Raw genomic sequence first — 24,041 nt, 5'->3', positions numbered from 1 at the left:
CGTCATTTGGCTGAAACGAACGAACGATGTACCAGAAGATAATGAAATCACAACTGAGCTTATGAAATCAGATGGAATGCTAGTACTAAAGTTCTCTTAAATACCACCATGTTTAATGGTCGATAAACCAAAAAATAAGACATGGTGGTGGTGCTAGAGACTGGAATGGAATGGACGTTGGCGATGGTCCAGAGTCAGATGAGGCAGCTTTTTCCTGAAACATCCAGTCTCCCAGACAACCTCATTTTCGAAAAGACGTTTGTAATACTACGTACATATTTAATGCTGCGTCAAATTATGCAGAAGACTGAGGACTATAATCAGTCATTATTATTGGCCTTTTTGTACCTTCTTCGATTCGGTCAAGACCTGGGCTGTGCTACAGTCTCTTTAATGGCGTCAAATTGACTGTCGATACATGCAACTTCTGAAGTATTTGTATGAAAACTTCATCATATCAGCCCTCCCCCAAGATCAGAACTCGAAACTTATCTGATTGCTGCGAGGGTTCAGAGTTGGAGACACCATAATCTCTTAAAGTCTTCACTACCTCCCACTTAGAGGTTTTCAAGCTTCTGAGCTAGACCGAGCTCAGTATCAAGATACGGCGAGTACATCACACAACTTCGATTCACTGACGATATTGTAGTTATGACTGAGACCTTAGTAGACCTAGGTACAATGCTCCAGAGCCAATAAGACCAATTCCGGCAATAGATTCGCCACCGGAGCCACCGAAATTGCGCCACCGGAATTGAAAAACTGTTACAAAATTCAAATTATAAAGAAAACTATAATTCTGATCAATAATTTCTGTATGCAGATACAACAAAACACCAAACTTTAATCATGTTAAAGAATCGTTTAGCATCTAAGTAAGTAGCTTTCACTCATACACTTGCCAGCGAAATTGAAAAATTTTGTATTCCTGTGCCGCTGATACTAATATTTACGGGTCTGCTGGAAAAACAATACCACAAGTCGCAAGTCTTTATAGCCCGATCAGGAGGACACAGTTGAGTGATGCAGGGAAGAAGAACTCTACGTCTCTCAAAGCTTCTTTGGAGAAGTAAGAGAGTGTCGAAATTGAGCCACTGTAATTGCTTTTTTTCGTGGGACAGTTTTGAAAGGCTATTAAAAACACTTAAAATATGAAATATCACATTTCTTTCATATCATTTGGAAGTCTTATTTAATGTATTTTATGGCTATACTATTTTTAAATTACTAGAATCCCCGAGAAAGAAGGAATAACACAATTTATGAGTAGAAATAGAGTTAGGACGCGCCACCGCTATTAGATTTTGGGTCTTTGAAAAATTTTTTAGTACATAAAATAACTACCTATTGTCCTGAAGACTTTGCTATCGTGTAAAACGCTGTATAAACTATATACAGAAAAAAAATCATCGCTCTAGTTACATTTCTCCCATCGATTATCAGCTCCGCCGCGTAAAAAACGTGTTTGGGATATTCACCCACGTCTTTTTTGCAGCTGGTGCAATGACATCAGGCTGATTTGGCATGTCAGAGCTTAGAATACATGTCACTGTTTGCTTTACCACCCGTTTCGCGGTATTTTTTTACAGACTACCATCTTTTACATAATATTATGTTCAAATATCAATATATCATTAGGAAATGTCTTTTCCTAGGTTGTGGTGGCCCAGGATCCATCATTTTTACGAAATATTAGTCGTCTAAAACAAAAACGCCAGTTTCAGTATGGTACAAAAATGTCACGTAGTCTGCGACGTGCGGTCCCACAGACCGCTGTTGAACTTTAAATCGAATTATCTTATTAAAACTGCCCTCGTCGATGTAACCATTACCTGTAATGGCGTTTGGGCAACTAAACTCGAAGGTACTGAGACGCTCGGGACACGGGAGTAAGTAGAACATTGCAATCCAGAAATTTAAAAAACCGGAGCGGTCTGTGAGACCGCACCTCGTCGGTTAAAGGAGCATCTACATGTCTCATAATCTTTTTACCCTACCTTATTAAAGGCTGAGTTGCACCACCTTATTTTATTTAACCGTAGCCATAACAATAACCGGTGCTATTTGTATGGAGTTTGTCAGATTTTTGACGTTTGTCAAAGTTAAAGTAAGATGGTGCAACTCATGCAGCCTTAGTAGTTTTCATTTTGGATGAAAATTGGTATGGATAATATAATAACTAATTAATTTCCTTGCTACAGGAATCGAACCTAAATAAGCCAAGGTTTATCGTCCAGCTAAGCTAAATTTTTGTGTTAAGAGTGGCTTTACCACCAGTTCAGACAGGTGGAATTGTGTAAAGCAATCGTAATCATTTGACAGTTCATAACGTACGATAAAGTCAGATAACAAAGCGTTTGACAGAATAATCGTACGTTATGAACTGTCAAATGATAACGATTGCTTTACACAATTCCACCTCAGACCTTGGCGGAAATCGAACTAGCGACCCTCGAATTGCTAGTCCATTGATATCGTTGTAGTCGTCTCAGAATTTAAAATAATCTTAAGTTAAAAGGGAAAAATGTAATAAATAATCGGTTGGTTTACAATATTTGCTTTAATATTTATTATCCAATTTAGTACATAAAAATTGCATTTTGTTCAACATAAAGGATCTCACACACTCAAGTTAATAATTCTTGGAGAAACACAAAATTATTTTTACAAAATATCTGCCACTGACTGTCATTGTTCAGTAAAACCAGATAAAACATCGACAAATAGTGACACCCAAAGTAGCCAAAAGTTCGCAACACGTCTTTGTTACAATGAGGGCTATCGTTTTAGCGCTCACCAGTTGGCGGTAAGGTCCTGTCACTTGCTAGTAGCGAAGACAGTGGCGCAAACTGGTGAGCGCTAAGTGGTAGGAGGACTATCGCATTTCCACTCGTCAAGATGGCGCCTCTGTAGAGTAAGGTCCTGTCAATCGCCAGGGGTGCCAACTGTTAAGTATAAAAACGATAGCCCTCATTGGAATAAGGTTGTGTTGTCATCTTTTTGACCATTTGACTATTTGACGCTGACTGCATGTTATGCACTTTAGGTACTTGTTACTACTTAACTAAATTCAAATCAGATAAAAAAACCTCCACTTTTCAGCAACCGTAACTTTAGCAATAAATAATTTTTATTTGAAATGCGACCTATTTATTTATTTTTATTAGTGATCCTACAGTACACGTTTATTTAATACTCAGATCATAGAATGATCTGAGGTTTAATACTATGTTTCCAATAGGTACTGATGCAATGTCATGCGCTTCCGTTTCCGTTTCAACCAAATGTGTGAGAGCCTTTACCATACATTTAAGTCTAATTCATTAACGTATTTTATCCATACATTACTTTCTTCATTATGTTTTCGTTTATTCTGAAAAAGAAAAATAATATTTTTAGGAAAACAGTTCAGAAACAACAAAATAAGCGAACATCAGGCCTCCCCAACCCGTCTGGCCACCGTGGGGAGTTTGACCAAATCCTCCATTTGCCTCTGGTAAATTAAAGAGAGTCAGGCTCCTGCAGTGGAGACTAAATTAAAAATAAAATAAAAATCAAGTTCTAGAGGAATGACACGACGGATTAGCAAGCTGAAGTGGAAATGGCAGGGCACATAGTAGACGCTCACCCACAAGGTGGACCGACGACATCATAAGGTAGCAGGAAGGCGCTGGATGCAGGCCGCTACCAACCGGTCACTATGGAAATCATTGGGGGAGGCCTATGTTCAGCAGTGGACGTCCTGTGGCTGAAATGATGATGTTCTAGAAGAATATAATTAAGTACCTTCTAACAGTTTCCCGTCTCCTGGCCTGAAGATCGAAGACGTAAGGGTCTACATCTATTCTGGAATTGCTCTCAAAGCCCGGCATGATGTCTGACAAGCCTTCGCTATCTGGCATCCCAAGTCCAACTAGAAATAAACACACAAATATTAGTTAGAAAACATACATATTCCACTCACATGTGCCTAACTATCTATGTTTTTCAACCCTGATATGCAATAATTAATTTGAATTTTTAGATTCATTTATAGCCCATTGACTTTTTTGGAATCTCTTTTCTATTTCAATATGACTAATTTTCTTTTTTTCGTGCTTTCTGTCATCATCATACAGCTACAGGACGTCCACTGCTGAACATAGGTCACCCCCAATGATTTCCACATCACCCGGTTGATAGCGGCCTGCATTCAGCGCCTTCCTGTTACCTTTATAAGGTCGTCTGTCCTTGTGGGTCCTACGCTGTTTCTTTCATACTAAGTTACTATTTTCTTTTCTATTTTTTCTCCTTATTGTTACTTACCAATATCGCTTGAATGTAAGCTTCCATCATAGTATACGTTGCCCTCAGTGTCAGGTTTAAGATCTGAAAGAATACAAAGCACATGAAGTCGTACAGAATGAAATTCGAAACTAGATTACCTGTTATAACTTGAAGCTTTTGTTGTTGCAATTCAATATTTAGATTAGACCAATAAAGTGTGTTATTATTAGATCTTACCGTATTGTTTCAAGTTTGACTCCAATTCTTCATTATCTGAACAATACAAACATTTGAATTATCAGATATCTCGTGGGACTCTAAGGCCCAGAACAGACGGTGAAACGCAACTGCAACGAAACTGCAACTGCTAGTTACTTTTGAGTTGCATCTAAGTTTCTGCCATAGCGTCCGTTGAGAGACCACACATGACGCGACCAGTTTGAAACTTTCAGTTTCAGTTTCATTCATCAGAATCATCAGAAAGTTGCAGTTTCGTTGCAGTTGCGTTTCACCGTCTGTTCTAGGCCTAAGTGATCGCATGAGACCGCGGTAACGATTGATTTCAATTATTGTATTTCGTTTCGCTGATAAGTACTTAAAGGGCTAAACAAAATCACCTGACCAAACATATTTTTGAAGAATTTATCATAGGTTTTAATTAAATTGAAGAGATTTTGCGCAAAGCTAAAAACAGTTTACATACATTAAATATTAATTTACCTGGAAAATATATCAAGTTACTATTTGCTAGTGGTTTTGAAGTAGTAACTGATGTTGGCAATGAAGGAGTCGATGTAAAGACACGTGGGACTGCTGATGATCCTGAGAGAAGAACATTTCTTGTAAAAAGCTAAAAATATCATATTCCGAATGAATGATTTAATTTAAACAAAGAAAATATTTGAATAGAAGCGGCAACATCATCAGGTCATTTAGTCTCCACTGCAGGACCACGACTCTCTAATTTACTAGAGGCAAAAGGATAGTCATCAAGTAGGTTCATTCGTTCGTTTCAGCCAAATGACGTCCACAGCTGGACAAAGGCCTCCCCCAAGGCCACTCGAGAACTTTTCTGCCCCAGTGGCCATCAGCTCTGCGAGCTATGTGTCCGTTGATTTTAGCGATTTTGCGGGCTATGTCAATCACTTTAATTCTCCTGCGGATCTCCTCATTTCTGATTTGACCAGGGAATGGATGCGGCGCAAGACCAGTCTTTGTGGAAATCCTTCGGGGAGGCCTTGGATCCTTCGGAGTAGTGGACGTCATTCGGTTGAAACGAACGAACTGCATTTATAATAATGTGCAAACCACATGAGGCTATAGTTAAATAGAGAAATAATTAAGTTAAGTCAAATTCTACTTCTTTAATACCTCTTGTCCTTTTCAAGGCATTTTACACGTCTCATACGTAATATTTTTATACATACCTTTAGAACTTTTAGGGAGTGGTAAGATCTTAGTAGTTGCAGCGGTGGTTACTTGTTGGGTTGTTACTTTGGTATTCTCTGGCGGTGGGGCCGGTGCTGGGAAATCTATAAAGTGGAATATGTGTTTAGTATTATTAAACTTCGTATTTTCGGATAAAGTTGGAGGTCAACTTATTTAAAAATAAATGGCAATAAAAAAAATCAGACTTCAATAAGTAGATGCAAAGTTATAATTAAGTGCTTAATCTATTAAATTTAAACGTACTAGTTTTATTATTAATAGTTTCATCACCTTTATAATATTGTGCATTATTTAGATTTCGTCGGCTTTTTGTAAGAACTCAGTTTTAACAATGAATTCACCTGGTACAGATGGACCAAAATTTCACTATCTTCTACCTTTACAAAAAACGTTATTTCCTATGCCTATGGTATAAGTCTGAAGTAGTCCATAGTCGATAATTATGTTCATGATTGATAAAGTTTGCTAACCGATGTCTATAAGTTTCTAATCAATGAGTTCTTGCAATAAGACGATGATAATATTCTATTTAATAACTTACCCATATACTGCAATCGTCTTAACGCTTTCTCTATACACCAGCTCAGCATCTGGACATTTTTATTCTGACCGATTTCCGTACAAAAGTTTTTGGCCATTATTTGGTACGGATTTGCTTTGTCCTTTGCGAATAGCTTTGTTGTTTTAATACCATTGTTAGAGGCATTACGTTCTGCTCTAGTTTTTAGTGGTTTCTCATCTTTTATATCTGAATTGGTAATACTAGATTTGCCTCTAGATATCTTTTTCAGTTTCGCTTTAGACATATGGTGAATCCACCTTCTCTCTCTGTTTAATGCACCTCCATTTTCAATCTTATTTATCGGTAATAAGATCGTAGTTTCTAATTCGTCTTTATTCCTTTTGTTTTTGGCGTTTCTTGCAATCTCCGCGTTCTCAGCTGTAGTCATAAAAGTTGATAGAACTTTGCTCTTCATGAGGTTATCTATAAAAGTGTTGTTAAAGTAGTATTTGTAAACTAAATCATCAACTGGCTGCTCATCTTTATCTTTTAGCAGCAAAGTATCTTGATTGACTAATTTGTTTAGAGAAGGTATAGAAAAAAGGTTGATTTTAATTGATTCTGTAGCTATTGGGGCCTGTGTTGTTGTATGAGTTATTCTAGCAGGTTCATCAGTATCATTAATGACGTTTGGTTTGGTTGTGGTTGAAATCTTGGATGTCTGTTTATTGTCTATGTAGATTTGTTTTGCTTTTTTAAGAATCCGAGCAAAATTGTTCTGTCTATGTGAAATCTCGCTCTGAGTCTTGGCTATTAGATTTTGCTTCATGTTAATCTTTTCGTTCTGTGCCAGCATCAATTTCTGTATGTTATAAAATTGTCGTTGCTGCGTCAAAAACTTCTTTTGTTGGTTCTCAAATTCTAGCAAATTTTTGGACATCTCAGTGTCCTTAACTTTAAAGTATTCTTCCTTTAAATTCATGCTAGTTTCGAAAATTTTCATCTTGTCGCTTAAAGTTACAATGTGAGAGTATTTCTCTTCGATATCTTTGAATTTTTTGTTCATATCAGCAATATTTCTTTTAACTTCATCGTTTATTAAGTGCAGTTTGCTGTGTATTTTCTTGATGTCGCTGTGCTGTCTCATTATCTTTTTGAACGTTTTTGTAAGCATTGAGAGTACTTTGATAAGTCCTCTTTCATTTATTGGCTTATTCTTCGAGCTCGGATATTTAGGCAAAATTTTGTAGGCATTTGCGTCAGACATCGGCATATTTTGATGCCATACTCGTTCTTCTTTGTCAAATATGTTACGGTCAACTTTAGTGCTATTGTCACTGTCAATTTCTTCGTTGATTTCGATTTTTTTTATCACTTCGCTCTCGTATTCGTTTTTCATGCTACGCTTAGGTGTTATGGTATTATTGATAGCTGTTTCGACCTTAGATTCAGTTTTGACGAGTGATTCTATGTTCACTTGAGGTGATTCTTTATTCGTATATAAAGGAATGACTGAATTGTCATCTGTGCTCTCTTTAACTCTCTTTATATTGTTGCTACTGTTGTCATCTAGTTTATTATCTTCTAATAGAATAGCAACTTCGTAAGGATAATCATTAAAGACGGATGTTGGTTTAAGTTTTGATATAAGTTTAGATTTCACGAATTTATCGTCTATATTATGAAGAACGCAGTCCTTATCGCCTTTGCATTCTTTCATACTTTCACGTAGAATTCTTTTTCTTTCATCTGAGGATGTAAAAGTGTTAGTCATGGGGAAATCGAGAGAAATAGACTAGTCTTTTCCAGCTGCTTCACCTTCTCTTTTAGTGTAGGATAGAACAGCTGAGAGTACAACCCTGCCCTGCCGAAAAAGGATACGTGCGTCGTGATAAACTCTCATCGACGATTTTAGACGGTAAATGTATGGGCGTATCATATGTATTTTTCGTAATGATTAAAAGTTTATCGCGGCGCGGATCCTAGGGCTAATGGTGTCAGGATTTAATATCTCCCACAAAAATGAAAGAAGTAAGAAAGAAACATTTATTACGATGAACATCACTTATACATGACAGAGAACGTATACAGAAAAAAAGACAGAAACAGCACATAAATATTACAAGGAAATAAAAAGTGACTGAGCAGTGCTATCCTGTCGCAACAGCGATGCCCATCGCAATGCGACTCCACTCAGCATATGCCGTGGCCCACGGTGGGGAAGGCCACGACGCTGGTTTTCAGTGGGCCCCAAATGTTAACCTTTATGAATATTCTATCAAGATACTATCTCACAGTTACTTGGTTCGTCTACTAACATGATTGATAGGTACTATTTCCAAAGTACTAGTTGGACAGCTAGGTTATTGAAAACGAAATGGATACGAGTATGTACCTTAAGTATGTACACACGGCCACAGTGTTAACTATCCATTTCCGTTTTTGCTCTCGCTCTCATCAATTCTTTGCGATAGAACGAGACGACATGACCGGCAATGTTAATACTGTTGCCGATAGTACCTACTTAAATTTTAATTGTGAGAAAGACACTTTCAGAACGATACTTGTTGTGGTATCTTCGGGGTCTTCTGTAGTCAACTACACAATAGTAAAAACATTTTTTTTTAATTCGCAACAAGGTATCTCTTGGCCTGTATCTCACGTGATGGTAAGTGATGATCAGGCCGAAGGTGGAAGCGAGCTTCACCCGGAATCCTCAACCACGGAGGAACTGGCTATATTACCTCTAACTGCCGGAACACAACAATGCTGTTAACATTGTTGTTATGACGACAGACTTAGGTAAGATGGTGGTAGCTAGCCAGGCGGACTTAGAATAAGCCCTACCACCAAACAAACCGAACTTTAAAATCTGCCCTTACTGGGAATCGAACCCGGGACCTCTGCGTCTGAAGCAGGTGGTCTTACCACTAGACCACAGAGGCGGTTATAAATATAATTAAACAATCCATTGAAGTATCACTTACTGTTCGCAGACCGCTTCGTCCTTTCAACGTAACTCGAAATCCCCGGAGAGTCCTGCATGCCATTGTCACCGAACGCATCAAAATTGTTCTGCAGTAAGCTGTCCACATCCAAGGAATTTGCCCTAAAAATGAACTCCCCTGCATTGGATTTCTCAAACAACCTATCTTTAGGATCCCTCACCCATACACCCTTATTAATAATATTATTTCTTTCCAACTGTGGCCTGAGAAAGTTTGACTCTGCATTTAGATAAGTTGCATAAATTAAATTAAAATTTAGGAATATCGATAGTAATATTGTTAAGGACATCACTATAGCGTCACATTGATGCCGCGACTGAATCGAGAGTGCAGGAATTTAGGATGTATTTGAAATGTTATCCGAAAATGCTTTTGGTTTGTTTGTAAGCTGGCGTGGTGATGTTAGTTGTGAGAAATGTCGATATCGATGTTTTCATTTATGATACCGATAGCCACTATAGCCCAACGGTGAAGTGGTCGGATTGGTCAACTCAAGATTCGAGGAACGCGGGTTCGAATCCCACCGCCGCTATTGTGGTGAGCCCACTCGTAACACAAGCTTATTTAGCTTAACACGGGACTATTAGTAATTTGTGCAGTAAAAATAATTTTGGTATGTGTACTCCAGAGTAATGTTTAACAAGATATAATTGCAAGTTTTCGTGATTCCCAGAATGATGTTAAACCTAAGTTTGAAAGAAAATTCTTGTAGAAGAATCCCTCACGAACATCCTGTTTGCAGTGTCCCGCAAAATACCGATCCTTTCGAATTTGTAATTCGAATTTCAAACACCAAGGCTGACTTGCACCACCTAATTTTAACCGTAGATTTCTGACGGTTGTGAAAGTTACAGCGAGATGGTGCAACTCAGCCGTAATGTGTTTTTACGACAGTCTAGTTTTGTGGGATCCTGCATTACTGGATTCCGGAAAACTGAATTGCCATGGGAACGAGTCCTTAGAAAAAGACTTCGAGTGTAAATATTTGATGCGCTGTCATAGATCGTTTCATCCACTCGGACGCGTCCCACCAATGTTTGGTCTCGGTCGCGCGGGGTGCGGGGAGTTTGATCCGAGCAATCCGAGCGTCATTATTGTAGTGTGCGTGTGCACTCATGGATGATTTAGCGTGTACCGATAACACTCAAACATTAGCGGAAGAATGGTGAGGCGCGTCTTCGTGGATGAAACGATCTATATGTGCTGTATCGATAACTGTAGCTCCCATCACTAATGTTTACGTTGGTCGTCCGCTGTGAGTCAAACTGTAAACAGCGTGAACTTTTATTTTTATACAAGATTAACTGCATTTTCTATTGTTCAGTACCGACAGATAGATCCTCCTTTTTTGAGGTTTTTTCTTTAGATGGTTTTGCACACTGGCCTAGTAACTCAATTGATAAAATTTCATTCATACCTACCTACATTAACACTAGCGCTACGCTCCGGTTTCACGGCTGAAGAATTGTATTTGTATTAGGTCAATAGGTAGGTATAATAGTGACTGAGTTTCTTGCGCTGCTTCTTCTCAGCACTGGCCCATTTATTGTCCCGAAGCAGTAGTAGCTTTAATAGTGGGACGTGTGAAAGTGCTTTTTAAAAGCCTACTTGCAAAAATAAATGAGTTTTATTGAGTTATTTAGGAACATTGTCTGAAAGTTAACTTACAAGAAAAACTACTGTAGTAATAATAACCAATTTATTTTCATTATTAAGTAAATACATTCTCTTTGAGATTTTTTCTCCAGTTTGTTCATTTTTCGACGTCCTCCACAGTTCTGTAACAAAACAATATGTTACTATAATTATCGTACGCGAACCCGTTTTACCCCCTTAGGAGTGGAATTTTGCAAAATCCCGTCTTAGTAAGCACCTACGTTCTAAAAGGAACCCCCATGCAAAATTTTAGACTCCTAACACTTGTAGTTTCTGAGATTTCGTGATGAGTGAGTCAGTCAATCAGTGACCTTTAGATAATGCAACGTATATTTGGTCTAGTGGTTAGAGTTTGACAGAGGTATGGGTTTGAATCCCATGAGACCTTACTACCGACGACCTCATAAAGGTAGCAGGAAGGCGCTGGATGCAGGCCGCTACCAACCGGTCATTATGGTAATCATTGGGGGAGGCCCATGTTCAGCAGTGGACGCCCTATGGCTGACATAATAATATCCTTTAGGCGTATTAGGGCTAATTCTCATTAAGGCAACCGACTCGCTATTGGATTACTTCTCATTATAGCTACTTCTTATTTGGGCTATTTCTCATGAATATTTACCTAGAGCAGCAAGGTATGTCCCAGAATCTCTGCCCTTTGCCGAAGTCCTCGCCATCTTGGATTGTAGTTGGCATCCTCTTGCCCATAGACTCGGGGAGGAACATGCATAGACAACCGCCGAACACTCCGAGAGCACCCAGGATCAGTAGAGGAATTTCTACAGCTATTTTTGCCTGGAAGATAGAAAAAACTTTAAGAATTTTGCATTTTATTTGCCCAAATCTACCCAAGCAGAGTGAAGTGAAATTAACTGAAGTAAATTGAATGCATTGATGTTTATTGATAAAAATCAAGACATAACTTGCAAAATCAAATGAAATAATAAAGTCTAAAGAGTATTGAACTGATGTGAAGCGAAGTACAGTAAAGTGAAGTGAAGCGCAGTGAAGAAAAGAGAAGCGAAGTGAAGTGAAGCAAAGTGAAGCGAAGCGAAGTGAAGTGAAGCACAGTGAAGAGAAGGGAAGTGAAGTGAAATGTACTCAATTGAAGCAAAGTGAATGCCATATCATGATTGACTCGGAGACCTTATTTGCGAATGATTACGTAGTAATAAATAAATCAATTAAAGAGAAACACTTACCAAGTACACAATATACGGGACGAGTATAGTAGCGACATATCCAATTATATGGATAAGAGCCAATCCTTGGGCGCGTACCACTGTTGGTAAAATCTCTGCTGCGTACTGCATGCCGATGTTGTATGAGATATTGACGGCAAATCGTCCTACAATAGCTAGCGAGGCTGAGGGAATGCCTGGAAGAAAATAAAATAAATTTTAATATGCTACGAGACTACTACTATTCCTACTTCTCGTTCCCACTGCTGCAACTCGTGGGTAGCCAGGATCTACAGCTTGACTGCCAATAGAAACCCAACTAGTGAAGATAAAGTTTGCACCGGGGAAAGTTAAACTGTCAACGAAATTGTTCAGTAGAAAATAGGAGAAGTTCAAAGTTTCTTCTTCTTCTCGTGTCGACAACAAACATACACAGTGTCAAAACTCCGCCACAAGAGTGTTTTCAAACAAGTTCAAAGTTTTAGTAGCATGCTTTTGGCTCATTTACTGAGTGGTGAGAAGCACCTGGATGCGGGCAGGGAAGGATCGGTCGTTGTGAAAATCCTTAAGAGAGCCCTTTGTCCAGTAGACTCTGTTTCATTGGTTGTTCTGACTTCTAGCATTCGGGAGATGGAGATTCAAAACAAGCTATGGGGCCCGCATTTTCATTCGCAATCATGGATATCATAAAAGATAGTGAGCGTTTTCACATTTAGGCGATTTAGCAGCGCGACAAACGCGCGACAGACGCGCTGCCGAAAATTTCATACTATGTGAGAGCGGATGCCTGCCTTCACAATATAAAAACGCCGCTGCAGTCGCGCTACTAACGCCCTAATGTGAAAGCGCTCTAAAGGTCATAGCAGACTTATCAACTGGGGAAGGGATCAACACCGTATCGCCTTTCGCGAGCTGTCATCACTTTTCACGCGCTGTCAACCGCGAGGCGAGGCGTTTACGTTACGGTGCGGATAAGTTGCAGTATGGAGTTTCATACAAAGAATACTGACCGCTTCGAGTTGATACCGTTACGATCCCTTTCCAGATTGATAAATGTGCTACGTCCTTAATATGCAGGGTGTAGGCCTACTCCATTAGTCTCTGGTCAATTACTTAGAGACGGTCGTGCTCCTGAAGTGGAGACTATATGACCTGATGATTATGACGATTGTTTTTCTTACCTATCGGCACAGTCGTAGCCAAGAAACTGAAGATCCCACTAACTGTCATGGACCCGAACGCAAGCCATCGTCTTCCAACTCTGAAATATAAAAGTTTATAAATTGGGAACTATTAAAAACTAATTTTTACCCGACTACGGTCAAGGGTTATGATTTTAGTATTCTATGCATTTGTAATTACCTACGAGTATGTATGTTCCTCAAAAGCGCCTGAACTATTCATCAAATTTTGATGAATATGGTGTCAATCAATTCTTTATTATGGCCCAGGTAACCAGGTTACATTTTAACCGAGTTCGACAATAATTATGACGATAGTGTTTTTTCCATAATTAAATTACAGTTAATAAATCTTTATTTAAATTGTGTCTCAGGCAATCGACTTAGCCAACGAGTCCTGCCCTTTTCAGGGCGCTTATACTCGTTCCAATATAGCTTGCCTTATGACCGGGACATCTTATGGGCTAATTCTGAGAAGAAGTGGCAGAAAAAAAACATCAGCTCACCTGTCCAGCAACAGTACCAGCAGCAGATCAGCAGGGAACTCTGTGAATGTAGCCACGGTAAACGTCAAAAACATGTCAAGTCCCAAAGACCCTACGTTCCTGACGTGGCCGTCGAAGACCATAGCAATGGAAGCCCAGATGAACAGCAGGAGGATGCTGTGACGACGGAGGCGTGGCGTCTTGAAGAGGTCAGCGATGGAGTAGTTCTTCGTTTCCTGGTCGAGCCTTGCCAGTTCTGTTGCTGTGTCCTGGTACAAAGATAGATAGAAATATAGATAGAACCATTGAGATACTCGTATCTAAGTCTGTCGCCATAACAACAATGTTAATAGAATTGTTGTGTTCCGGCAGTTAGAGGTAAGATAGCCAGTTCATCCGTGGTTGAGGATTCCGGATGAAGCTCGCTTCCACCTTCGGCCTGATCATCACTTACCATCAGGTGAGATACAGGCCAAAAGCTTCCTCGTTGAGGATGAAAAAAATAAATATGATGTAAAGCAATAAATGATTTATTTATTTATTTAATGTACTGTGTACGGTAATATTACTTCAATGGACAGAACATACTTTATGGTACAACAACTGCACGCAGGAAGATTTAATAAATGCTACTGACAACGCCACTCTTGAAGCAGAGTTATGGGCTGACGCGACAAAGACGTTCAAGTCTAAGGCATCCCTCAAGGATTTCCACAGTGATCAGTCCTGCCGGTGGCCTTTACCAGGTCGTCGGTCCACTGTATGGGTGGCCTGCCTACAGTCATTCTGGGTCTCGATAACTTTCGGCCAAAACGGCCATCAGTTCTACGAACCATGTGCCCTGGATACTGTCACTATTAAGTTTGGCATCACCAGACTTCAAAATTTCAACAACCCAATGCTTTGGTCAGAGTGGTCTCTCTTCAAACAAAAGGACGTGGGTCTATCTGAGGTAGTAGATTGTTTCAAGTTATGAAATTCAGTTTTAAATAATTGGAGTCTCAAAATAATGGTGAAATAAGGATGCTCACCCTGAATTCCTTAGCGACGTCATCCGGTATCTTATTCCCATTGATCCTCTCAAACTTGGACAGAATCTTCATTGCTTCATCAATGCGGCCTTGTGAAATCAGCCATCTGTAAAAAAAAAGGTTAACTTTAAATGCGAAAGCAAAAAAAGAATGCAAATCACTAGTAGCCTTTGCACTGGAAGGAAGTCGATCCTTAATTTCGAACTCCTCCTATGTTCTTCTGATTAATTTCGTTGCGGGTCCAATGACAGTTTAAACCCCCGGGACGAACTTGACCTTCACTGGTTAGGTTATTGGCGGTCAAGCTGTAGATCCTGGCTACACAGGAGTTGCAGCGGTGGGAACGAGAGGTGGGAACTCACCTAGCACTTTCTGGAACTACCCAAGGCGTCAGGATTGACAAGGCTAGAGGCACGCTGGTGATCAATGTGTAGACCTTCCAATCAGCCACGCCTAAGGCTATCCAGGGTAGAAGACATGCGGCGAACGTGAAGTATACGGCGATGGACATGTTCGCGACGAACGTTCGCCATTTGGGGCCCACGTATTCTAGCACTGGAAAGAAGAGGATTGTTTAGATAGGCCATGAATTATACTTCAACTTTCTAAAAGTGAGACGGCCATACAGTCATTGTACCTTTTATTTGTGTACATACATAAAGTTACATTGAAGTTGGTTTTAATTTTAATAGGCTAGTGAACCGATATTGATAAGATTTTTATAGGTTAATCTGGAATCAGGGTACAAATATCTCCATTCGACAATTTCAAAATTCTAAGCGATGTAAAAATGACGGAGTTCTTAGCTGAAAAACAAAACCTCCTCCATTTTTGAAGTCGCTTAATAAAACAAAGTAAATAAATAATTGACAGCTAACATTGTTTTATTTTATTTTATTAGTTTTTCACTAACTCTACTTACTTTACATTTCTCGAAAATTTTTAAATTAGATTCGACTATACACATTGTTCTCTACGAGAAACCTAGCTTTATTGCAGTTATTAAAGTAGCTAGCTACTACACCTACTTACCAATGATGTACATGATGACGAAGCAGTTGTCATAGGCCAATCCCACCAGGAACCGGCAGAGACAGAATGACCAGAAGCTATTGGAGAAGGCAGTTCCAACTCCAGCTAGAAAACCCGCCATGTTTGTGCCTGAGGAAAAAGTTTAAATGATGTTAGCACTTTCAACCCGAAAAGGGATGGTAACCGTATCAACTCGAGGCAGTATTTTTTGTATGAAACTCCATACTGCAACGCACACTTTTCCGCACCGTAACGTAAACGCCTCGCCTCGCGGTTGACAGCGCGAAAAGTGATACGGTGTTGATCCCTTTCCGAGTTGATAAGTCTGCTATGACCTTTAGAGTTAATTTGAATCCTTTATCAAAGATCTATGAAGAAACTATCTATGAGGGAAACGCAGCGTAGGACGTTCAAGGTGGTCTACCTCATAAGGTAACAGGAAGGTGCTGGATGCAGGCCGCTACCAATCGGGCGATATGGAAATCATTGGAGGAGGCCTATGTTCAGCAGTGGACGTCCTGTGACTGAAATGATAATGATGATGATGAGACAAACTTGACCTTTACTGGTTGGGTTATTGGCGGTCAAACTGTATATCCTCGACTGGACTGTAAGAATGAAATTATTTACCGAGCAGAGCTGGAACTCGTCCATATTTGTCGGCGATCCATCCAAAGATGAGTCCGCCCACAATGGCGCCGCAGAAAAAGACGGCCTGAGCTGTGGTCGCGTAGTTGTCTCTTTCACAAACCCAGCCAAGCTGAAAAGGAAAATAGGCTTTAGTTATTTGATGATATATTATTACAGGATAATCCGGGCCTTTTCGAGAGTGAATAGGCACTGACAAGGCAGATAATTATGTATCATCCTAGACAGTATCTCTCTTAACACCAGGTGCGATTGAGGTCAAATACCTACCTGCCTCCTTATGCATTAAAAAAAATCAAAATACCAAAAACATTTTCATGTAATGTAACGCTTAGGGCCCTTTCCTACGGAATCCAGTTTTGTTTTTGACCAATCCATCCCCTTGCCAAACAAGCATTTTAGTGTAGCTGCCAAATCCACGATGACCTAGTCCAACGTTCTTACTTATATTGAGAGCATGCGCTGACGAACTTTCAGCTTTTATAAAATAACGTAAAGTCTGGCGTCCACTGGCTCTTACGCCCGTATACACACACAGGTTTCACAGTGCGCGTGAACGCACAGGGTCACACACGAACCAATCACAGAGCTCTAATCAACGCTGTGCGTTTGATTTGCTGGGTCACTTAAGCAAGCATCGTTTGTGTAAACAGGTGTTTGTCCATGAGAACTATTTCTTGTTTTAATTTAAAATTACCTGTGAAGCAATAGTCTCATAAGGCACATCAGTGAAGTTGAACTCCCATTTCTCCTCACACTTCCTCGTCGGCCATTTTGCGTTGGGCTCGCGGATGCCATCTTGTAATAGTTTTGTCCAGTCAACGTCGTATACGATGCATTTGTCGTAGCCGCTGGCAGACAGGGGTATGGAGAGGTGTCGTCTAAAACGAAAATAAAAACAAACAAACAATTACCTACTTACATATATCATTAAATGATATTTTAATTTAATGATACTTAAGGCTGAGTTGCACCAGCAGCCTTTTACCGTAACTAGATGTGTTTTTTGTATGGAGTTTGACATTATTTTTGATGTTTGATGTAAAGTAAAGTAAGATGATGCAACCCAGCCTTAGAGCACACAGAATCACTAAACGTATTAGGCTCAAAGAACTGATGGCTATTGAGACAGAGAGGTACTCGAGTTATCACGGAAGATGTAACGTAGATGGACCGACAATTTTGGTGAGAGTTGTGGATGTCTGGATGCGAGCAATACAAGACTGATCTCAGTGAAAATCCTTGGTCCCCCAAGGATTTCCACTGAGATCAGTCTTGTGTCCCGGTCCAGTGGACAATCTTTTGATTCATCATCATAATCATTTCAGCCACAGGACGTCCACTGCTGAACATAAGCATCCCCCAATGATTTCCAGATTGGCCGGCTGATAGCAGCCTGCATCCAGCGCCATCTTTTGGGTGTATTTAAAACGGTCTTTTTCTAGTTATTCTGCTCCAGCTGCTACTCGTATACCTTCAATTCTGAAGTATTTTGATTTCTTACGTATTTTACCACCAAATCTGTCTCTTTGTACCATTCATCAAAACGTATCGTTAACAGGTATCTAAACCTTTTAAAGGTCAGGAATCGAATGGCTCACCGTTCCTCCACCGTCAAATTGGCCAGCTCCTCCACAAAGCACCAGTGCTGTTCAGGCACCACGGTCATGAAGATCTGCGCGAAGTACACAAACGCGAAGAAGAAGGCATAGGGTATCATCAGTAGGAACAGAGCTCGTTGGTACCAGCCGAACTGGCCGATGTATGGGAAGAGGTCGTCGAGATTCTCCAGGCGTCGTTTGGGTACGGGGCTGCCGTTCTCTGGAAAAAGATTTGGAAAAGATATTTTGGTCAATAGTTTAGTTTAACGATAACTTCTAATTCTTCCTGTGTTCTTCTGATTACTTTCGTTGCGGGTCAAATGACAGTTTAACTTTCCTTGGGACAAACTTGGCCTTCACTGGTTGGGTTATTGGCGGTCAAGCTGTAGATCTGTGCACACGTAGACACTTTTGTTACCGACGGGACAGCACTGGATATACCGAGTCTCTGTATGGTGTCAAAGACTGCAGCCACTTCATGTAGGTATCATTCATTGTCCCGGGGGTAAGTTTTAAACTGTTATTGGACTCGCAACGCTGTCCTTATTATGTCTCGTAACAGTGTATTACACTTCAAAATTTCGACGGGTTCATCCAGTGTCTAAGTACCATCGGCAACAGTGTTAACTATCCATTGCCTGTCATGTCGTCTCGTTCTATCGCAAAGAAACACCATTTGATGAGAGCGAGAGAAAATCGGAAATGGATAGTTAACAGTGTGGCCGTGTGTGTGTACCTCAGATTGAAGAGTAGTCGCTTTCGAATCCCGCATTAGGCGATACGTTTTTTTTAACCCTACTAATAAATGCGAAAGGCTGGATGTCTATATGTCTGGATGTTTGTTACTCTTTCACGCAAAAACTGCTGAACGGATTTTGATGAAACTTTACAGCATTATTGTTTAAAACCCAGAATAACATATAGGCTATAATTTATGCCGATCTGTGACACTAAATTTCACGCGGGTGAAGCCGCGGGCAAAGGCTATTTTTTTTATAATTACTAGCGGCTGCGTGCGTACGCGTGCATCCCGTTTTATAGGGGCGGAGTTTCGTAAATCTGTTCTTAGTGAGCACCTACGTTCATTAGAACGTAGGTGCTCACTAAGAACAGAATCACTAGGAACCCCCATGCAAAATTTGAGACTCCTTATAGTTTTTGAGATTTCGTGATGAGTGAGTCACCTTTCGCTTTTTGACACACTTTTATTAGGTCATAGTGTGGTCATCTTTCGCTTTTATACAGTAGATGTCCTTACCTTTGGGTTCACCAAAGAGTACAGTGATCTTTCCATGGCCACCGGCGTCGCCAGCGACCTCAGCCTTCTTCTCATGTGATTCCATTCTCGAACTCTGCCTTTCCTTTAAAAGACACTTTTTCCGACGTGTTTCCGGTTACGGGAGACGGAAGTGGGGAGTGGTCGACTGGAATAAACAAATAAATATCATTAACAAGCCCTTCAGAGTCCATAAGGTGGACCGACGACCTTATAGAGGTAGCAGGAAGGCGCTGGATGCAGGCCGCTACCAACTGGTCATTGTGGTAATCATTGGGGGAGGCCTCTGGTTAGCAGTGGACGTCCCATGGCTGAAATGATGATGATGATGATGTTGAACAAGCTCTAGGAATATGACCATATTTTATTCACGAGTAAGCTCTTGGCCTGCATCTCACCTGATGGCCGAAGGTGGCTTATAGCTTATCTACTCACTCATAAAAATTAAGCAAATATTTTAACTATGTGCATAGTTTTTAAGAGTTATGACATTGTAGGTAGGTACTTATCAATGAAACTGTGTTTATTTGATGTGCACTATCATAGTAATAACTGTTCTAAAAATGTTTTCTAAATGACGTAATTTGCAAAGAGTGAGACTTAAAAAAACATATCATTTAAAAAAAAAGTGATAAGGAAGGATATACCAGTACGGCTAGCACAAAATACTTTCGAGTTCAAATCGTTTGCGTACCTACTCGAATCGCCATCAAAAGATTTACTTAGTAAGAAAACTACAACAGCGCCCTCGTGAACGTATCGTAAAGTGAACTTAGTATGAGATGTGGTTGCAAGAAACTTATTTTGAGAATTAAAATTGTCACGTTATCGTTTAATTCGAAGATTGAGTATCGAATTTTATCGAATACGCAAACGATTCGAAGACGAAAGTTGTTCATGCTAGAGGTACAGAAAAAGGAACTAAAAAAATTTAAATGAATTGATTAAAACAAAACATTTTTGATTAAAATAAAAAATAAAACTATTAATTTAGTATTCTCTCAAAAATATTAAATTTAAACTTACACGTCGAAATTTCAGTTGTATAGTAACGCGTAATAACTATTTGGTTAATGAGTCCTACGTTACCATCTGTTCATTTTATACAAGTTCTGTATATTTACTTAAGTATTTACCGAGTTATAGAGGCAGATAATTTTATTTGACTTTTAGTTTAACGCGCTTAGATAATTGAGATCCATTTTGATATGATAAACTTCTGTTATTAATTTGTTTTTATAAATATTTTATCCTGACAAGGACAAGTGTGTAATTTTTTGTTCATCATCATCATTTCAGCCATAGGACGTCCACTGCTGAACATAGGCCTCCCCCAACGATTTCCACAAAGGTTGGCCGGTATTTTTTTGTTACTACAGCAAATTTATTTTTAATGGGGTTCGAACTACCAACCCTTGGATCGGCAGTCCAACAAGCCATGCCATCATTGGCCTATTGTCAATTTAAATTATTAGATGCCTCCTTCATAAACCTATCCTACCAAAAACATTTTCATGGAAATTATTGCCAAGACGAAAATTCATCATCTTATGTAGAGTCAACATATAAGTTTTAACTCTACTCCTTTAAAACCCTATTTGTATAAAATTTTGACTCCATTTTTCGGCTAAAACTTCAGTCCTTTTTAACCGAAGTAACTCGGATCTTCGACCAGACACTACAATATATTATTAGGTCCACCTTTTTTTTGCCCAGGAAAATGTCTATCCATATCTACCACCGGGAGACGGCAGGTTATGTGGGGCTGGAACCCACTAAAAACCTGGGGTGTTCCCTCTGCCGCATAGTGGTCGGCGCCTTGGGTAGATACTAGAAACGACCAAGGCGCCTTCCGCGGACGTCCTGCCCTACACGGCAGGATTAAATAGGTCTAGTTGTGAGGTATGAGCGACAATGACATATTATGACGTGACAGAGAATACAATTCTGAACATAAATCTGAAGTATATCTGAGGTCTAGCTGATGTCTGACTTCTCAAAAACACCTTTCCGTGCCGCTCACATACCTCAGGCACTGACTAACTTAAGCTAGTCCTATAGTTCGAATTGAAACTATTGAAGGAGTCACGTCCATTTTTAGAAATGTTAATTTTCTGCTAACAACTCGGACTATTTTTGGAAGCCCACCATGCTAACAAACCCAAACATCCAAGGTTAATAAAACATGGAATTTTTCACGCATTACCAAATCAACATATTGGTTGTTATGTACATATTTAGGTATTTATCTGAGCTTGTTAAGGGGATCCTATTTATTTATTAGATTAGAAACATAGTTGTATAATTCCGGCAGAATAGACAACACCCCCACTCTTCCCGTGGATGTCGTAAGAGGCGACTGAGGGACAAATATGCGAGCATCAGGCCTCCCCAACCCGTCTGGCCAGCGTGGGGAGTGTAGGACAAATCCTCCATTTGCCTCTGGTCAATGAGAAAGAGTCGTGTTCCTGCAGTGGAGACTAAATGACCTGATGACGATGTAAAACCTATTTTTACAGCAATTTGGAAACTAGGTCAGTATGGAAGATAGAATAAAGTGTTTTTATAAAGAGATTGTAAAATAAAACTTCTCTACAGTAGTCTAGAAAAACCATATTTGCAGAAGGCTTGGTCATATCACAAAAAGACATTTGCGCACATAAGCAAATAGCAAGGTAAATATTTACCCACTTGTTGACGTCAACCGGTTTTAACTGGTTAATACCAGTATTTGCAACATTGTGTAATTGATAAGAAAGGTCTGTTTTTAGTTATTTTTTAACTCGTACTTAATTATGATGATAAATAATTAGTTATTTCATCAGTGCCAATTAGTACTCGAATTCACCCAACTGCGCTTATCGGTGGGTTATGTTTTAGCATCTCTAATTCACAATCTAATGCCCTTTGCCTTACCAATCCAGTTTTGCGGGATCCAGTAATGCAGGACCTTCAAATCATAACCATTCTAATCATCATCATCAAATCATTTAGTCTCCACTGCAGGAGCACGTCTCTAATTGACCAGAGGCAAGAGGATTTGTCCTACACTCCCCACGCTGGCCAGACGGGCTGGGGAGGCCTGATGTTCGCATGTTTGTCCCTTAATCGCCTCTTACGACATCCTCTGGAAGATTGGAGTGGTGTTAAAATTAGCGTCGACACAGGATCCATTTGCTAGAAATCCATGAGAAAGTCACGTTTTGACAGTTCTTAAGGCTGAGTTGCGCCGCCTAAATTTAACGGAAACTTTACCGATAACCGGTGTTTTTGTATGGAGTTTGACAGATTTTTGACGTTTGTTAAAGTAAGATGGTGCAACCCAGCCTTAAGTGCTAAAAGTATCAATTGACTGCTAGTACAGATTCCTCGCAGACGTTTTAATCAAGCGATAGTTAGGTCAACTTCCAATTCGTATGAGGAATCGGCCGATTATATAATATACCGATTTGGTCGGTATAATGTGCGTACTTACATAGTACGAGAGATACCCTACGTCGGCTACGTCACTTGCGTACTTCCATTGTACGAGAGGGGACCGTAAAATACCCTAAGTCACTTGATACTAGATAAGCTCCATGGCACACGTGCATAGAAGTGGTGCTAAGCTTGGAACATTCCGATTTGGCCAAAAGTACAAAAAAAGCTTATTCGGAAGCTGGAAACATTGACTTTTCGGATAGGTCTAGTTTATTCTGTAAGCTATTATTGATATCGTTTAAAAAAGCTCGCGAAGCACTTTCCGGACCAGTAACCAGTTTTTCGATATCTTGTATAGTTTAGAAATGATTGAGTAAGATCAAAGGGCAGGAGAAACAAAATTACCGACAAAGCTCGCAGAATTGCTAAAATCAAGTGGCAGTGGGCGGGGCACATAGCTCGTAGAACCGATGGCCGTTGGGGCAGAAAAGTTCTCGAGTGGCGACCACGAGCCGGAAGACGTAGCGTGGGTAGGCCTCTCACAAGGTGGACCGACGATCTGGTGAAGGTCGCGGGAGGTGCATTGATGCGAGCGGCGCAGGACCGGTCTTTGTGAAAATCCTTGGGGGAGGCCTTTGTCCAGCAGTGGACGTGAGAGATCACTTATCGTTTCCACCCTGTATACATATATTTACTTACCTCGTTTGTCCGTTTGTTGCACCAAAGACTCTATGACTTTAAATATCACTGCAAATTGTAACTAAACAGATGCGCGTGCGTTGTGTACGGAACAAATACTACAAGTGTTCTTATACGATCCATTGATTATGTGTGATGTACCAATTACTAACAATATACGATAGTGATGTGCGATGTAGAGTACGATACTCGAGTATTTTTGCTTCGCTGTCTCGCTTACTGAAGGAAAACCTCCTAATGTTGAGGTTCGAAGTACGCGCGGAGTCACCGCTTGTTTTGAATAGAGGGACACGACTTGTTTTTAGTGGGTAGACCCTGTTCTCCTAACAGGGAGAGCTCCACATAATCCATTGGTCACCCCGGGCCATTGGGTATGCAATTCAATGCATTCTCCAGTCGCAAGAAAGGGAAGTCGATCCTTAACTTCTCTTATAGTCTTCTGATTAATTTCGTTGCGGGTCCAATGACAGTTTAACTTTTTCCAGGGACAAACTTAGTTTTCACTGGTTGGGTTATTGGCGGTCAAGCTGTAGATCATGGCTACACAGGAGTTGCAGCGGTGGGTACGAAAGGTACTTACCTACTTAATTTTTGTATCAACAACTA

General features: G+C 40.0%; 2 protein-coding genes across 4 annotated transcripts; both read right to left on the bottom strand.

Moving 5' to 3' along the window:
• Positions 1–3,224: 3,224 nt before the first annotated feature.
• On the bottom strand, positions 3,225–9,514 carry LOC114366301 (uncharacterized). The gene is made up of 7 exons (XM_028323134.1): positions 9,205–9,514; positions 6,257–7,966; positions 5,694–5,798; positions 4,987–5,088; positions 4,306–4,368; positions 3,787–3,913; positions 3,225–3,373 (listed from the first exon to the last, which is right to left on the bottom strand). Exons 1-7 carry the CDS (start codon positions 9,512–9,514, stop codon positions 3,334–3,336), a joined length of 2,457 nt encoding a protein of 818 aa, XP_028178935.1. The 3' UTR covers positions 3,225–3,333.
• A 1,454-nt stretch (positions 9,515–10,968) lies between these two features.
• LOC114366295 (carcinine transporter) lies at positions 10,969–23,526 on the bottom strand. Of its 3 annotated transcripts, none has more exons than XM_028323126.1 (13): positions 23,436–23,526; positions 19,299–19,464; positions 18,041–18,260; positions 17,137–17,320; positions 16,422–16,551; positions 15,792–15,920; positions 15,122–15,314; positions 14,760–14,865; positions 13,750–13,997; positions 13,244–13,323; positions 12,084–12,259; positions 11,504–11,676; positions 10,969–11,003 (listed from the first exon to the last, which is right to left on the bottom strand). In XM_028323126.1, exons 2-13 carry the CDS (start codon positions 19,381–19,383, stop codon positions 10,979–10,981), a joined length of 1,749 nt encoding a protein of 582 aa, XP_028178927.1. In that variant the 5' UTR covers positions 19,384–19,464; positions 23,436–23,526; the 3' UTR covers positions 10,969–10,978. The 3 variants fall into 3 exon arrangements, with proteins under 3 accessions (XP_028178927.1, XP_028178928.1, XP_028178929.1); XM_028323127.1 differs by lacking the exon at positions 23,436–23,526 and adding an exon at positions 20,343–20,374; XM_028323128.1 differs by lacking the exon at positions 10,969–11,003 and having other exon boundaries at positions 11,500–11,676.
• Positions 23,527–24,041: the final 515 nt, after the last annotated feature.

This window comes from Ostrinia furnacalis, unplaced genomic scaffold (genome assembly GCF_004193835.3).
Source record: "Ostrinia furnacalis isolate ACB-3 unplaced genomic scaffold, ASM419383v2 OfSCF0611, whole genome shotgun sequence".
NCBI lineage: Eukaryota > Metazoa > Arthropoda > Insecta > Lepidoptera > Crambidae > Ostrinia > Ostrinia furnacalis.
This window is presented reverse-complemented; position numbering and strand designations above follow the sequence as displayed.

Bases quoted from the DNA above. Each gene is read 5' to 3' on its own strand.
- LOC114366301 (XM_028323134.1), bottom strand. From the start codon at position 9,514: ATGTCCTTAACAATATTACTATCGATATTCCTAAATTTTAATTTAATT. The intron at 5,799-6,256 runs GTAAGTTATTAA...TCCACTTTATAG, and splicing joins AAGACGATTGCAGTATATGG to ATTTCCCAGCACCGGCCCCA. The intron at 5,089-5,693 runs GTATGTATAAAA...TTCTTCTCTCAG, and splicing joins ACTCCCTAAAAGTTCTAAAG to GATCATCAGCAGTCCCACGT.
- LOC114366295 (XM_028323126.1), bottom strand. From the start codon at position 19,383: ATGGAATCACATGAGAAGAAGGCTGAGGTCGCTGGCGACGCCGGTGGC. The intron at 18,261-19,298 runs GTAAGGACATCT...ATCTTTTTCCAG, and splicing joins ACTCTTTGGTGAACCCAAAG to AGAACGGCAGCCCCGTACCC. The intron at 13,324-13,749 runs GTGAGCTGATGT...TTTATATTTCAG, and splicing joins CTGGTACTGTTGCTGGACAG to AGTTGGAAGACGATGGCTTG.